This window comes from Lycium ferocissimum, chromosome 8, assembly GCF_029784015.1.
Source record: "Lycium ferocissimum isolate CSIRO_LF1 chromosome 8, AGI_CSIRO_Lferr_CH_V1, whole genome shotgun sequence".
Lineage (NCBI taxonomy): Eukaryota > Viridiplantae > Streptophyta > Magnoliopsida > Solanales > Solanaceae > Lycium > Lycium ferocissimum.
Genome location: NC_081349.1, coordinates 29,824,548 through 29,842,631, shown reverse-complemented (window position 1 = coordinate 29,842,631; position 18,084 = coordinate 29,824,548). Strand labels below are relative to the sequence as shown.

The following is an 18,084-nucleotide window of genomic DNA, read 5'->3' as shown; positions in this document are numbered from 1 at the left end:
TGTCTAAACGTGCACATAGATGTAGGAGTTTCTGGCAACAATTTTGTAACTAGTTTCCTCCTGAGGCTTGATACTCATCACAGCCTTACTGGAAGGTGGTGTTGGGATTAGGTGCTCTTAGTTTGTTCTTGTTTTGTTTGTTATGGAATTTCACAATGTTACCCCCAAAAAAAAAAAATGTCGCATTAGTTATACATGACTGATTTTTTCTTTTGTGGCTAACCAACTTTATTATCTTGGGGCAGAGTGCATAAATAATTAATTTTAGGATCCCATTATTTAAGAATAACCGAAATTTATAAAAAATTTAAAGCTTAGCACCTTAGAATTAACTTTAGATATGCGGGCCTAAAGGTGAAATTGTGATTTTGACGTTTCAAAATTCAGACATGGGGTCTGAAGTTGCGTGTTGCTTGAATGAAGTTCAAATTTAGATATGAAATCTGAATTTATGCTTTAGCCAACTTCAAAATTCTCCTTTTTAAATACCTGATTTTTGGGTATGAAATTAAATAGTTTTTAAATAAGAAAGTTGCAAGCATATTATTTATACACATTATGTTGTATAGATATTATGCTGGACCTATACGTCAACAAAATGATGTTAAGTTTTCGCTGCTTGTCCTCTTTTGGAGTAGCTGTTTAGTAAATGATCCTTTTTTTCTTTTAAATTTCACTTAGTTGTCTTTCCATTGAGCCAGGGAGAGAATTCAAATCAGAGTCAGTGTCCATTATTTGATTGAGTACAATGTGGTCTGCCAGTCGCGTTAAACTACCCAAAATTTCTAGACTTTTTAGACCATAATCAATACATCTTTTTTAGCAAACTAAAAATCTTATGGAAAAAAAAGGTTACACTAACGCGCATGTTAGACGACAAGTTAATGTTTTGCCTTTATTGATCAATATTGAAAAAATATCCAACATAGATTTAGTGTCATCCGAAAGCACACAATATCCTTGCGTAAAACGGCCCAAAATGATAGTGCAAGCCCAATATGAATCCTTGGGCCTCAAATTCAGATTCAATATGTGAAACCTTCTCCTACCTCAGCAACTAAAGCTTCCATTTTTGCGAAAATGGCGTCTACAGTAGCCAAACTTAGAAGCAACTCCATTTACATCAATGGCCTTCGAAGATTTTCACAAACAGCCATACCTGCCCCACTTGATAACACCTTTAATCACCCTACAGCTTCATCACCATCATTCGTTTTACCTGAACATGACAACAACAACATAGGATTTATGGACCTCATGGCTGTTCCCAAGAAAAAGGTAAACAAGATCCTTCCTTTTTTTGTCCCCTTTGTAATTAAGCTGCAGATGATTTTTTTTTTTTTGGATTCCCTGAATGGGGTTCTTCTTATTATTTTTTAAAGTGATAGTTAAGGTTATAATTTTAGTTATGAGTTTAAGTTCTGTGCGCTGATCGTATAGAAAATATTTACACAATCAGGTCATTTAAAAAATCAAATGCAGTAACTTTATTTAATAAGTGTCTTAGTTTCATCGGGCACAAAGTTTAAGGAATAAAAAGAGGCTTTTGAATCTTGTGGTCCTAAATTAAATATGTGTATAATGTACTAAAATGAATTGTAAGCTTACTAAATATAGAAAGAGACGCTCTTTTTGGACAGGTCAAAAAGGAAAGTAAGACATTAAATTGGGATGGAGGGAGTAGCATTGATTGGTAATCTTTAAGAAATGATAAAGGAACTTGTTATAATAGGTGTTTTAAGAAAGCATTAGATTGTGCATATAACTTACCTTTAGTTATTACCTGATGGGTTTAGGGTTTTAGGATACCATATTGCTTAGTGTTCTTCTAGGCGCCTTTACTATCCATTTTGGGGCATGTAGTCTTTTGTGTATATAGAGTCTCCTAATATTGATTTTGGAAACATTAAGGTCACCTGATGATTAAATATTAGTTGAGAATGTGATTTAAATGTTAGCACTTTTACTGTAGAGCCTATGCTTTCTAGAAATCGTTTTGCCTTTCGGAGATTCTTTTTTATGTTTGGAAAGTATAAACAACTTCCAATACTTTTCGTTTGTATGTGCATAATATTCATAGCCGATCCTAACTTGTTTGGTACTGAGACGTAGTTGTTTTTAATGATATTAATATATTACACCTGTCTGTTGAGTCTTGAGTTTAGCTTTGCATTGCGATGAATTTTGGCTTTTGATGGGTAATGTTGGATAGAACAGTGTTGCAGCGCGGCTAATTGTTGTATTAAGTTTTACATTATACTCTTTTTGTCTTCATTTCTGTGATGTTATCGTCTTTAGTTCTAATTAGGTTGTGAGTTGATATCAATAATGTTGCAAAGTCTCTTGTGCTCATATGTGAAGCAAAACCTTTTATGTGTGCAGATCTTGTGTATTTCTATTTTCGAATATGAGGTAATAGACTTGGTAGATGATAGATTCAGGATGTTTTGGAAAGACGTCTTTAGGGAAAAAAATTACAATCATGATCTTTATTTGGGAAATAGAACCATCACATAAGTGCTGTTGGGAAAAAATCCGTCCGAATTGAAGCACTAAGAATATCTGAGTTCTGTTGGTGCCCTTAACTATGTGGGTAGAGAACTTTGGGAGGTGGCTTATATTTATTTATTCCCCTTGCAAACTAGAAGAGATTAAGACAAAGTGTGAGCTTTGTGTCAGGTATCGGCGTGTACTGGGTCAAATGAAATGGGTGGAGAGAGCAAATAGTTTCCGCTCGTGGTGGCTTAGAATAGAAAATGACCCCCTTTGCTTTTTGTTTTCTTTTGGTCTTTATTCTCCTGCAAACCTCGAAGCTTGGATCTGACCAGGAAATTTCCACACAATTCCAGATATGAAAGTGGGTAGTAAGCTTAAGCTTCAACCACCACAACAACATACCAAGTGTGATCCCACAAGTGGGGTATGGGGAGGGTGGGGCGTACACAGACCTTAACCTAACCTTTGTGGGGTAGAGAGGCTGTTTCAGATAGACCCTCGGCTCAAGAAAAGCATTCTTAAAACAGGTTTGAGAAATATCAGAGTAAAAGGTTATGATAAAAATATCGAAGAAAAGAAAGTATTGACAACAAAGATAGTAAAGATAGTTAAGTAAAAGAAACAACAGTAGTAATAAAATGGAAGAATAAGATAATGGTAGAATAATGGTTGGGACAAGAACACCTCCTATTTTTTATTTATTTTTAATATTGTGGAAGCTAGCAACGATCAATATGGTGAGGGGGTGGGGGAAGCTAATTCGATTCCAGTAAATACATGAATATGGAGTTGATACTTAAATTAAGATGCCCAGAATAAGACTTTTCTAAGTGCTCCTCTGATCTTAGCTACCCTATGCTGTAAACTGAATTCTGGTAAAATGTGGCTTTGTAGGCCCCCGCATATATAACTCTACGGGTTTTTTGTTAATAATTGGCAGCAGGATTGATAACCTTTACACTTTAATAGGTTATTCATGTGGAGGGCTTTTTGCTTGCTTCTGCATATATCCACATGAACTGTCTGCATTTCTTTTCCCCTTTTAAAGCTAAAAATCATTTCACTAATGTTGCATTAATATAGTGGCAAATATTTACAATGTGTAACATTAAGCTTCCGGAAGAATATATCCAACTACCTACACAAAAAGGAGTGTATACAATCCTAACAAAAACCCTTCTTCACATTTTCTCGGGAGAAGGTCATAGGTTTGAACTCTGAATCTTTATCTGAAAATGGGAGCCTTGTCAATTAGACTACCTCCTTGACCCCTATTTCTTAGTGCTTTTTTGCATAGTTTTGCATGCCAGGTTGGCACACTTGTTTAAATTTTGTGTTACATAGTTCACATTTCATCACAATTTGTTATGCTGATAGGATATGCTTGATCATGCAGGTATCCCCTCATAAGAGAGGCATAAGAAATGGACCAAAGGCTCTAAAACCAGTGCCAGTGATTATGCGGTGCACGTAAGTGCTTTATGCCAACAAGTTAAATTTTATGCTTCTTCCCATAAATTAATCTCAATTGAAACATATTCAAAAATGAAATGTTTAGCTAGTAAGCTAAAACCCTGCATCCTCTATTTAGCTTGTAAATAACAAAAGGTTGGATACATCGACATTTGTAAGTCTTTCTTAGTGCTTCTGGAATACTATTATTTGTCCCATCTTCAAACTAGAGACCAAAGCAAGGCTCGACAAAACAAAAGCATTATAGTACATTGTTTTTCCCTATAGTGGAACTTTCATGCTTGGACAAGAACCTGGGGCCGAGCTAGAGACCGAGGTACGGGTTCGGCCAAATCCATTAACCTTGGTCTAGACATTGTATTTGTCAAAAAAAAATCCATTTAGTACATACAATTTATTAGTTTAGAACCCAGTAACTTAAAAATGCTAGAATCCTAAACCCATAAGCTTCAAATTCTACTCTGCATTTGACAAGAACTAGCATGAGAGCCGGACTACGTCTCTATGTCTCAAGGACAGTTTTGATAGGCGGGAAAGCCCCTCGGAAAAATGGGACAATGAAAAAGTAAAAGTGTACTTGGGCTGCCATTAAATTGAAAAAGGGTCGGCAAGAAGGAAACAAAATGTTTTTCTTTCAGTACCTATTAAAAAAAAGTGTTATTCTTTCATCACATATCCCACTATTGAGCTTGCATTGGCTATCCGATGGAGTGAATTTTTGAGATTTTACCCGGTTGTCTGAACTTAGCTCAGGGGTCAGACTAAAGCCATGTGCTTTTTATATTGTTTTCCTGAATCGATGGTGTAACATCTTGCTTCAATGATTGTTAAACAATAAGATTATAACTGTTGACACATAAAAAAGATCCTGTAGGAAATTAAATTTTAACTGATGATATTTGAAAGACATGCATGATTTTGTGATTCGGGTGTGAGTTTTTATCGCCACCATGATGTTTATCTTGTTCCTCAGAAGGAAGACAATTGTTTAATGTCATGTTTCATTTTCTTTTTTAATGCAAAGATTTTTTTTGTGCTCCCAATTCCATTTTTCTTTGTTGGTCGTCCCATCTAGGTCTACAATTGACGTTCTTCTGCTTGCAAATAAACATGCAGGGTCTGTGGTCGAGTCAAATTACCACATTTCTTTTGCTGCAGTGGAATTAAGCCTGGTGATGAGAATAGTTCCAGTCGTTGATCAACTTGAAGTGGAGAGTCCAACATAATTTCTTCAATTTCAACTTTGTTGTTCTGGTAGAGTGTTTTTTGTTTGAAAGAAAGAAGGTTTAATATGCACCATGGGTGCACAATTGCATAAGGCCTCTTGCTGAAGAACCTGTTTTGCATGTTGCATGTTTTGTTGAAGGATTTGTTCTTTCCTCTATCCGGTATTGGTAGTCAGTATGTATGAGAAACGATCAGGCTAGTTGAAGCTGCTCTAAACTGTGTTTATGCAATTGAAGGGTTGGATTTCTTTCCCCATGCAAGGCATATCAGTAATTATTCTTTGAAATATTTTTGAATTATGATGTCTTATCTTTCAGTTGTTGAATGGTGATTTGAATTTGTTTCACCTTGTTGTGGTGGAGAACAACTTGGTTCAATTGCATTCTCTTCGTCGAGAAAAATACTGTGTAAATAGGGTAAAAGCAATTTCTTTTTGGTCTCAATATAGAGAGCTTCAAGGTCCTCATCAGATACCTCCATTTCGGTTGGTCAGGATCCAAATAGTGCCTGAAGAAATGAAATTGCTCATCCTCATGCAAGTGACTGTTCATCAGAACTGTTATATTTTGAACACTCATAAGATAGGGTCGATGCCCCCCACCCACTCAAACTGTACTTGCAAGTTTTCTCCCAAAAACTTAAATTTCTAGAAAGTAAGTCATTATGAGCAAACACCATCGGCTTAATTTTTTAGATGATTAAAAGGTAGATCAGAATGTCTTGGATATCTATTGAATAACAATTCCTAAGAATATGAATCCTCGTGGGATTGTTATTGTGAAAGTGTACATCCATTATTTCATCCTACATAAATTGCTACGTGAGAAAAACATAATCAAATATTTAAAAGCATTAAAATATGTCAGAGTTAATCCCACTTTACCCCCTTAACATTTAAGGGTTGAGAAACGATACCCCCTCGACATATTGAATAGGAACGATAACCCCCTTATGTAATATTTTCAGGTGAGTTTTTTTTTTTTTTTAAATAAAGATCTTTTTTCTTTCTTTTGAGAATTAAACTACAAAAATATATAACTCTTTTTATTGTCACATTCACCTATTCCGCTGAAAATAATGTAATTATCTTTTAGGATATAACTACCTAGAATAATTTGTTAATAAACTTCACGCTAGGAGTTAATATTTTTTTAAAGGGTGTGTTAAAGGTTAAGTGAACTAGTGTTTTGAACCAGAGGGGGTAATATAATTTTAAAATTTTCATTTCACTATTAATAAGATGATTTATAGTCATACATATATCTTATAATTTATTTTAGACCACAAATTTTTAGAGTTCTTTTTTAAAACTCTGTCTAGTCAAAATTTTCATATCAATTGGTACGGAGAGTAAAATTTTACCAAAATTTGTAATTTGGCATAAAACGTATACGTTGAATGAGATTTATATATGTTCTAAATAGAAGTATCGAATGGTCCGAAAGAGATCCTAAATAGCATAGCTCTTGAAGAGAAAACCAACAATTTTTCAAATTTTAGTTCATACAATTTTTTTTCAAAAACCCTAAAACTTTAAACACCAATTATATCCAACCAATTAAAATTACGGAAGAAAAATTATTGAAACAACATTTGTTATTAACTTATGTTATGAAAAATTATTGATAAAACGAATGCCACATAGCTTGAAATTTATTAACAAATTATTCCAAGTATTTGTTGTATTATACAAGATAAGTACATTATTTTCGACGGAATAGGTGAATGGGACAATAATAAGAGTTATATATTTTTGTAACTTAATTCTAGAAAGAAAAAAATCTTTATTCAGAAAAAGCAAATTCTCACCCGAAAATATTACATAAGGGAGTTATCATTCCCATTTAATATGTGAAGGGGGTATCGTTTCCCAACCCTTAAATGTTAGGGGGGTAATGTGGGATTTACTCAATATGTCATGAAAAGGATTAAAGATCAGATAGCGCTCAAATAACGGGGGGCAATTCGCAGAATTGCCCTTCTTTTGGGGTGGTCTTTAAATTTTGCCCTTCATATTTGAAATGTTTAAATTTTTTGCCCTTCGGCTAACACCCATGGGTTCAGGGTTCGAACCACGCGCGGTCAAAATTTTAAAAAAATTCGCAAGGCGGATTTAAATTTCGCTATGCCATGACAACATACTTTTGTTAAGGAATTACACATTTTATCGGGACCGGCATACTCGTACCTTATGGGCGGAACTTGGCATAAGTATCGAGATTAAGAGCATAACTTTGATAATTCCTTCACAAAGTTATGCGGTGGGGGCATACTTTTAATGGGCAAACTTTTATCGGACCGGCATAACTTTGTGAAAGGAATTATCAAAGTTATGCCGGACCCCGTATCTTGTAAGTACGCCCGTAAGGCATAAGTATGCGGGGTCCGTATAACTTTTGATAATTCCTTCACAAATTTATGCGGTGGGGGCATACTTTTAATGGGCAAACTTTTATGCGGACCGGCATAACTTTGTGAAGGAATTATCAAAGTTATGCGGACCGCATCTTATGCAGAATACGCCTACAAGGCATAAGTATGCGGGTCCGTAGCTTAACTTTGGTAATTCCTTAACAAAAGTATGCGGGTCCGGCACCAGCGAAATTTAAACTTGCCTTGCGATTTTTTTTTTTTTAAAATTTTGACTACGCGTGGGTTCGGACACTGGAACCTATGGGTGTTAATAGAAGAACAAATTTTAAAGATTTCAAATATGAGGGGCAAAATTTAAAGACCACCCCAAACGAAGGGCACTCCGCGCAAAAAAATGAATAACGGGGCCTTGTCTAGTGGTATTAGATGATGAAAGCCCATGCTAGCACGGGCCCAACACAAAAAATAGTACCACACTTTTCTTTTTAATATGTCTAAAAAATAATGATATATTTTTATGTTTAGAAATCATTTAACTTGAAACTTTCTTTTTTACCTTTAATGAAATGATTTAAATCCACAAATATCTATGACCTGTTTTAGACTATAAGTTTCAAAAATCTTTCATTTCTTTTTTAAACTTCATGCCTAGTCAAATTATGCCACATAAATTAGGATAGAGAGAGTACCTTTTAGTAATATAATTATGAAATTTTTATTATAGCAAGTATTATAATTCAATTAATTGAAAAATCAATAAATTATTTTAGTTAGTCCACTTCCCCATATATGACTTTCATGGTTTGGTTCTCCAATTGAAAGATTTGAAATACACCTTCTCCTACCGAGTTTCATGCCATCATCTCTTTCTACTCAATAGCACTGAAAAGCACTTTCATGTGTTAGCATCTGTTGTAGTCTTAAATTTTTAAGTATAGACCAACTTCATCATTTTAAGAAAATATGTGTATACGTTTGTTGACCGTTTATATTTCGTCTTCTTGATGTTGTTCTTCATTATTTGTGTGAGACGTATGTGTCTAAAATTAGTGCATTTTTATCCTTACTCAAAGGTATAAGTTTTAAATCTTTTGGTTTTATGACTTCTTTAGCGGTTTTTATGTTCAATTTAAAATCTTTATTTCTTTTTTCCTAAATTTCTCTACTTTAAATTTTCTCTAAGCGTACCTTTACCATTTTCTAAACTTATTATCATTATTTAAATGTCCTTTTTTTCTTTTTGCAATTGTCTCCTATCTTTTAAACTATTAAGGAATTTGTCTATTACAAATTAAAAACTTTATCCTAATAAAATATTTGGATCCTATCATTGTAAAAATATTGAAGCACACTACTAAATCATTTCAATTTTTCATATTACTATTATGGGCCTAATTCATTATATTTTTCACAAATTGTTGAAAGAAAAAATTCCATCTTTCAAAATAAATATGTTGTACAGTTTATAAGGTGTTAGGTTTGTAGGATATTTTGTTTTTAATGAAACATTTATTAAGTCATATAAAAGTAAATTGATTCTTCATTTTCTCTACAAGTTGATCAAATTGACATAAAAAATTGACCTTAAAATAAAATTTGATAAGCAAATATTTAAAATTGGTAAATTAGTGAGGTGATTCTTGCCAGCTCTTTCTTATTCTTATTTAACATGATTGAGTTGTTGGATAGGGTTTAATACAATTTTCTTCATTTTTTGCCTTTAGCAATTAATTTTAGGAATAATTTCAATAATATACAATTCAGCATAAAATATTACATCCACGTAGTTATATTTTTAATTTACATCTGTATAGCCAACTTTTTTTACAATAGTGTTTATACACACGATATACAACATTATACACTTATTGTAAATAATGTGTCGATCTTATATAAAAGTGTGTAGTAATGTATAAAAGGGTCATTTTGGGTAATATTAAAAATATGAGTCATTTCGGGTAAATATTTTTTTCAAATAGACATAGGCTGTTATTTTTCCTAAATTTTATGCCTATGGCCATAAGTTTTTGATGATGCGGAACATAATTTGTGAGATATTATGATGCGGGAATATAAATTTATACCCCATAATATAAACAGCAACACAAAATAAGGGCATAAGTGACAATAAGCCTAAAAATGCGAGGAATTTTTAGAGAGAGAAAGTTTTGGTAGGACCCACAGCACACATGTGGATCCTCACCTTGATTTTTTTTTTTTTGTTTGTTTGTTTGTGGTTGACGACATACCACTCATGCTTCTATAATAGGTATAAAATATAATGAATCCTTTTGTAGATGTTTGAGATTATTGGTCGAGTTTGGTTTCCATTGTAGACACATTTCCTTTTAGGAATTATTGTTTTCATTCTAAATTCTTCAGTAGCTAAATACGTATTCATTTGTATTGTAATTCGATTGTACCCTCTCTATTAACGAATTAGTAAACTAAATATGTTGCGGTCTTGGTCTTATAATATAAGTAATTAAATTTTAATTCATCAAAATACGACCAAGAAGATTAAACAAAACAGGCTGTTATCAAGCAAGACTAGGCCGAATTCAATTGTATAAAAGCAATAATATATTCACAAAGAAAAAGGCATATAAGCTTTATTAGTTAAATTTTGAGAGAGCATACATGCAATGAAGAATATAATTTATCTCTACATGATCGGGAATTGCATTTTGAGTAAGCATTCGTAATAAAAGGGGGAACTTGATTGGTTTTAGAATCCCATAAAAAGTCATATTAGGGAGAGGATCTTCAACGTACAATTTTAAGTTGTCCAACAAATAATAGTTTTTGATAATATACAACTATTTTTGTCAACCAACATTTGCATTCGTGCTTTAATAATAATATATAAATTGTCGAATCCTCTTAACTTAAGGAGAGCTTATAATATAATACTAATGTGAGCCGCCTAGCTTCTCCCTTCTAATAGTCTTTTTTTGCTTACAATTTAGCATTAGTTTAAGCCTTTAATTATTTTTGACAGAATGTTTGGTGATGTCAATGACTTCGTTTTAGTAATTGCCCTTTTTTTATGAGGTAATGTATCACAGGAGTTGTTGGATGATAAACAATAATAAGCATATAGATTAACGTAGATATAGTTGCAAAGAATATGGAGACCAATTAATTAGAAAGGTAGAAACAGCAAAGCCTAGCAACTTCCTTGTAGGATTGCTTATTGGCTTGTATTATACATTTGGACATCTATCTATTTATTGACATTAAAGCAAGCATGGATTATGTGGCTATATTATACATCATGGCTATCCGAAACAAGAGTAATATATATCTATCTTATGTAATATCCTCAACTTTAAATTATGTCGTAGGTTCTTTTATAATTTTGCTTTACAAAGTGCTATGACTAGTCACGATGGGTGTTATACATTACTTGAAGATAAACACCCATGGGCGTGCTATAACAGTCAATAAAGAAGATGAAAATATTTCTACTATATTAGAAGCACCGGTTGGTGCTTCTTTCGTCGTCCGTCTGTGGACCCCCCCCCCCCCAACACCAACATAAAAAAAATAAAAAATTATGGGCCCCATATTCAACAACATTTAGTATTAAAAAAATTGTGGGCCCCATATTAAACAACATCCGGTATTAAAAAAAAAGTGGAACACCACATCCAAACTCACGGGGAAAAAAAAGTGGGACATATTAACAAAATCAAGCAATATTTAAAAAACAAACAATGTTAAAAAAATACGGGCCCATATTAAACACGATGCGTATTCATAGCAAACACTAATATAATAAAGTTTTAAATACGGAGCACAAACTACAATGTTATATTAATCGTGTTTCGAACATAGTATCCCATATTGACAAAATCAAGCAATATAAAAAAAATGAATCCCATATTAAAAAAATAAACAATGTCAAAAAAAAAAAAAGTCGGACTTTGTATTCTTAGCAAACACTAATATAATAAAATTTTATATACGGAGCACAAATTACAATGTTATATCAATCATGTTTTGAACATAGTAAAAATTGTAAAAAAAAAATAAAATTGTGGGCCCCATATTCAACAACATCCAGTATTAAAAAAAATTGTAAAAAAAAATTATGGGCCCCATATTAAACAACATCCAGTATTAAAAAAAAAGTGGAACCCACCACATTCAAACTCACGGGGAAAAAAAAGTGGACCCATATTAACAAAATCTAGCAATATTGAAAAAAAAAGTGAATCCCATATTTAAAAAACAAACAATGTTAAAAAAAAATATGGGCCCCATATTAAACACGATGCGTATTCATAGCAAACACTAATATAATAAAGTTTTAAATACGGAGCACAAACTACAATGTTATATTAATCGTGTTTTAAACATAGTATCCCATATTGACAAAATCAAGTAATATATAAAAAAAATGAATCCCATATTAAAAAAATAAATAATGTCAAAAAAAATAGTGCAGACTTTGTATTCTTAACAAACACTATATAATAAAGTTTTAGATACGAGCGCAAATTACGATGTTATATCAATCATGTTTTGAACATAGTATATATATAAAAAAATAAAAAAAAATTGGGCTCGTATTAAACGGGCCCATAAAAAAAATTGTAAAAAAAAAAAATTGTGGGCCTCATATATATTGACCGCATACTAAACGCATCAAGCAATATATAAAAAAAAAAGTGGAACCCACCATCTCAAACTCACGGTAAAAAAGTAGACCATATTAACAAAATCAAGCATTATCAAAAAAAAAAAAATTGAACCCCATATTCAAAAAAATAATGTCAAAAAAGACTTTGTATTCATAGTAAACACTAATATAATAAAGTTTTAGATACGGAGTACAAACTACAATGTTATATTAATCGTGTTTTGAACATAGTGTATATATATATATATATTAAAAATAATGCAAATTAATAATGTCAAAAAAAATGCACCCCATATTAAAAAATCAAACAATATTCATGTAATTTCCAAAGTATCTCATTAAGTCAATAATAATGGATTCATTACCGCGTGCGTATCAATCCATTAGTGGGAGCAAATGAAATTATTGTACAAGTAACATACTTAAAATACTTATATATTAAAATAAGATAGAATTTAATTACTTTTTCATTTTTTTCCTTACTCTAATAAATGTGAAAATAATTGTGGGCCCATATTAAACATCATGCGTATTTGTAGCAAACACTAATATAATAAAGTTTTAAATACGGAGCACAAACTACAATGTTATATTAATCGTGTTTTGAACATAGTATCTCATATTGACAAAATCAAGCAATATATATAATAAAAAAAAGTGAATCCCATATTAAAAAAATAAACAATGTCAAAAAAAAAATGCAGACTTTGTATTCTTAGCATACACTAATATAATAAAGTTTTAGATACGGAGCACAAATTACGATGTTATATCAATCGTGTTTTGAACATAGTGTGTGTGTGTATATATATATATATATATATATATATATATATATATATATATATATTATATACATAAATATAATACAAACTAATAATGTCAAAATGGGTGGGCCCCATACTAAACGACACCAAGCAATATAAAAGATAAAAATAAAAAAAGAAGAAACTATATAAAGCATGGGTTTAGACCCATGTTTCATCGTCCGTTGTCCCTTTAAAAAAAAAAGGAAGAAAAAAAAGTGGACCCCATATTAACAGAATCAAGCAATATTAAAAAAAAAAAATGTGAATCCCATATTAATAAAACAAACAATGTTAAAAAACAAATGCTTAGAAAATCAAACAATTAAATCAATAATAATGGACTCTTTAGAATAAGGAAAAAATTAATTTCTACTTTGTTTCATTTTAAACATGTAAAATTAATTTAATAATTTGAATTAGAATTATCTAAATCAAAATTTGATAAAAAATAATAAGTATTTTACACCGTTAAATTAATCGAATTAAAATTGAAAGTATCAAGCGATATTCAAAATATTGCTATTGTTTTATCGAAAGAGAGGAAAATAGTTTCTTTTTAAACAAGTCTTCTCTTTTAAAAGGTATTAATAAATTTTTCGTAGCAAACACGAATAAAATAAAGTTTTAGATACAGAGCACAAACTACAATGTTAAATTAATCGTATTTTGAACATATATATATATATATATATATATTATCATTATCTAAACACAACTACATATACATAGATACACTATAATCCGAAGTGTTGGGCCCGTGCGCAGCACGGGCATAGGCCATCTAGTATATAATAGAAGAGCAGAGACTAAATTCAGCCAAAAACAAAAAAAAAAAGTAAGTCCGTAGCAGGTATACAATGGAACAATTGACGTGCACACAAACTAAACTTGATATTCCCGATATAAATGAAATTACTCCAATGATTTGTACATTATTTTCATATTTAACAATCTAAGAAGTGGAATACTATAAAAGCATGTTCCTACAACCACCCCCACCCCCACTTAAAAAAAATAAAAAATTGGCAAAACTAGAAGTATGATGAGGAAACTCGATAGTCAAGCATATGTAGAAATAATATATTGCAACCAAATGGGGGTTCGGAAGGAATATGCTGTATTTGGGATAAGAATTAATGTAGCTATATATATATGTTGTTTAACGTTAGATGATAAGTGTAACATATCATTGCCAACATAGGTACAGTTGAGAGTGGAAGAAAATGCATTTATAGGTCCAAAGAAATGTAGACGAAACCAAGTTTTTAGGATTAGCACGTTGACATTCAATCGCGTTTTCACATTCATAATCATAGGCACTTCAAAAGTAGTTCTTTACAACAAGTAACGCGCTATAATGTCCATGTTCATTTTTTTTATGACAGTGTAATTTTTTTGATCGGCTTTCATGTACCTCGACTAATATATAAAATATTTTTTTGCCAATAAAGTAAATAGGCAAATGAGATGAATTAATTTAGTGTTGTATAGGGTTAAATCCGTCGACACCAAGTGAACGTATCAAAGGATGACACGTGGCGATGGTGACATGTCAGATTTGAGTCAGCAAGTGAGGGGCTCCAGAAAAGCATAACGACGCTCGGAGAGAGAATTTGCCAGCCGCTTAGACAGAAACTACAAAGGGAGGAGAACATGCCAACTCATGGTCTAAACGTCATTCAATGCAGAACCGTTACAAGAAACCCCAAGTCATCCTCCGTTCTTAAATGTGCATTATTGCCATTCATTGTCATAGCATTAAATCCCTTTATTACCTTTTATTACTTTTTATTGCCTTTTATTACAACATTAATATTGGTAATTGAGCGGGCACGATTCATGGAATCTGTACTCCTTAGCTCTACTATAAATAGAGGTACTCATTTTTTTGTAGGACATCTGAAACATTATACAACAATACAGAGTATTCATATTATTCTTAGCATTTTTTCTTTCTTGCTTAATTCGTGGTGTTTATAGCGATTCACCGCCCGGAGACTTTAGCTCAAAGCCTCTCCAAGGCCCAGGCTACACAACTAGCTATGCTTTACTTTCATTTGTCTTGTTAATTATTACTTGCTATATCATAATTTTGGTTACATTGATCCACGTGTCCTTGACCTCATGTACAAATTCAATTGTATCGATTTTCCGTGTAAACAAGTGTGGCCTCTGTTGACTGTGGGTACTCGAGTTTTGGTTATCAAGAGCGTTACACCAACTCTTCGACCCACTAGAAGCGGATTTACGTAAATGTTTCCTTTTTAGGCTATCATTTAGATTATGTTCCGTATTTTAAAAGTTATACAAAGTATGGTCTTTGGAACTGACAAAACATTAGATTATCATCCAACGTTACAAAATTTAGACCGTGGTCTAAAATTTTCTTATATGATTTTTCAATTTGCTCAGAAATCTTTAGATTGTGATCTGAAAGGTTCATAATTTGCGAGAGAAATAAAATTATTTACTAAATAACTGTACCAAAAAGGACAATCGGCTGAAATTTGCGCACTAGATCACCCTTTGGGCCCTGTAAGGCTGTAGCTCTCAATATTAACTTGAAATTCCAAGGCTACAAGTGATTTTTATTTTTAATCTAAAGAATATTTTTAAAACTTGCTGTATTAGAATGTCAATATTCCCAATACGGTGTGTTCTTTTAGTTGCATGGACAATTATTTTCTAATTAGCTTACTTAAACTATTCAACACTGATTAGCAGGAAAAGAATGAACTCAAATCACTTATATAAACTAACTAGTAGGGCAACCTAGAGATCAAAATTAGAGAAATTATACATGTATATTATGACAGTCCCCTAGATAGTTTTCACGTCGGATTATTTTTTAAGCTAGTAGTATTTCCTTAAAATGAATCACGTCATAAAAGATTGCAATTAATGATCTGTTATCATGTTTGTGCAGAATGATAAATTCCGAAACCAAGTTTAGAAAATAGTTTTGGAAGTCATTTGAAAAAAGGTATATTCTGTCTGCCACAAATTACAAACTTATACAGTAATTAAAATCCATCCACCACTAACATCCGAGGGCCACACCTATTAAGTACTCGAAGGATTTAAGTTACATTTGTAGAGATCTTTCACATTTTTAGTGAATTTTAACCTCTAATAACGTGTTGATTAGTTAGTATATTTTAATCGGATTGTCGAATAATATTTTATCAATAGGTTTAACTATAATTATTTAAAATAACTTGGCCGTATGAATGGTTCCTTTTTTCAAGAGCATGAACTCAAATTTTCAATTGGATCAGACCTCAACTTCTTGATCTGGGATTTGATTTATTTAACAACTTTTTGTATATTAAATCTAAAAAGAACTTGGGACTTTTCTTTAAACAAGAAGTTAAACATATCTATTATAACCATTTTATATTTTACACTATTAATACAATAACAACATATCCAGTGAAATCCCACAAAGTGAGATCGGGGAAGGGTAAAGTGTACGCAAATCTTATTCTTACTTCGAGAGATAAAAATACTGTTTTCGAAAGACCCTTGGCACAAGGACAAACAATTCAATAGTTTACACTGTTAATACATAAAACTTAAATTTTAACTCAAAACCGTTCAAACCAAAATCTCCATTTCCCTATTGTGAAGGAAAAGGGTTTTTTTTTTTTTTTTTGGGGTACGAAAAGAGAGAATGATTGATAAAAATGTTGCGTATGAAATTGCTATAGCATAAAATGAGGACCGCCACATTAGCATCAAAATTCTGCTGAAATTCACACCATATATTAAAAGATGCTACAGCGCATTGAAGGACACGTGTAAAATAATGGAGGACCAAACGAATCTGATAAGTACATACAAGGCATATCCTCTATGTTCAAGACCACCGTAAGCTTCTCTCCTAAGGTTCTACAATCAACCTATACAACATACAATCATTATACTTCAATTCTAAATTAAGTATCAGTATTTTATAGGTTAATCATCATAATATAGCTATACTTATGTTGACAATTAATCTACCATAATTAAAATAATTATCAGTGTGAAGTTGTTCATATTCCCAGTTTCAAACAAATGAACAGAGTAACAGTTTTAAATGTATTCAATTTAAGATATATTTTCACAATTGATAATATACTTGACGTGCTTTTTTCTTGGAATTGAGACGTGATGATATTTTTAGTGTGTGCTTCTGTGGATGAGGAGGGATTCGAATCCCCGACATTGTAGTTCATAGCCACATGCTCTTCTAATCCTCCGAACTATACAAGCCGCATTTCTGCTAGAAGAATGCATTTCGAGGTATGAAATGAAAAAGAAGGAAATTATAATTAGAGTTTTGATTAAAACGACCTTTTAATTTCACAAATTTTTTTTTTTTACTGATTTTCATATTGACAAAATAATACTCCTATTAGTAAGAATGAGGTGTTTTTATCTAAACTTAAATCAACTATGCTTTACAACTGGAAAGATTCTCCAAAGGGTCTACAAAAGAAAAAAATATGAATATTACAAAGTCAACAAAGACACGTCATCGCACGATTGCTTAAGACCACAGTATTAGGATAGGTTGACAAACAGGAGATTAGCAGAGATCTAAGTTCTAACTAACTAAACTAGCGCGTTACGGCAGACGTTTGTCTGGTTACACAAGCAACAAAGAAAATTAAAAAAAAAAAAAAAAAAAAAAAAAAAAAAAAGTTGATAAAACTTCCATTAAAACGGGGCATATTATAAATTCCCAGCATTCATTCTTTATCAGCTCTCAAGTTTCTGCATCACCTAGCAATTTCAAACGTCGAAAAAGGTACACATCGACCCATTTCCAACTTTTCATGTATAGTGGGAATCATGCATGTAGTTTTCATAAATATACACTAAAAAAAATTGTCATTAAATTGCTTGTAGCTAAAAGAATTTTCTGAAAACCTGTCATTAGTACATCAGTATTTAATACTGTTTAGCTACAGAATTTGTTTGTCGCTAATTCTTATCCTTTTAGCAGTGTTAGGGATATACTTTGCACATAAACATATACATACATGCTTATGTATATATGTGTGTAGTATT

The 18,084-nt window shown here is 31.8% G+C and overlaps 1 protein-coding gene across 1 annotated transcript; it reads left to right on the top strand.

The window, feature by feature from the left end:
* Positions 1-989: 989 nt before the first annotated feature.
* Positions 990-5,499, top strand: LOC132067917 (uncharacterized). Its single transcript, XM_059461321.1, has 3 exons — positions 990-1,278; positions 3,893-3,966; positions 5,086-5,499. The coding sequence occupies exons 1-3, from the start codon at positions 1,081-1,083 to the stop codon at positions 5,165-5,167; spliced, it is 354 nt and encodes a 117-aa protein (XP_059317304.1). The 5' UTR covers positions 990-1,080; the 3' UTR covers positions 5,168-5,499.
* The last annotated feature ends 12,585 nt before the right edge of the window (positions 5,500-18,084 follow it).

Excerpts from the sequence above, each read along its gene's own strand:
- LOC132067917 (XM_059461321.1), top strand. The coding sequence starts at position 1,081 with ATGGCGTCTACAGTAGCCAAACTTAGAAGCAACTCCATTTACATCAAT. Across the intron at positions 1,279-3,892 it reads TGGCTGTTCCCAAGAAAAAG|GTATCCCCTCATAAGAGAGG; the intron begins GTAAACAAGATC and ends TTGATCATGCAG. Across the intron at positions 3,967-5,085 it reads CCAGTGATTATGCGGTGCAC|GGTCTGTGGTCGAGTCAAAT; the intron begins GTAAGTGCTTTA and ends ATAAACATGCAG.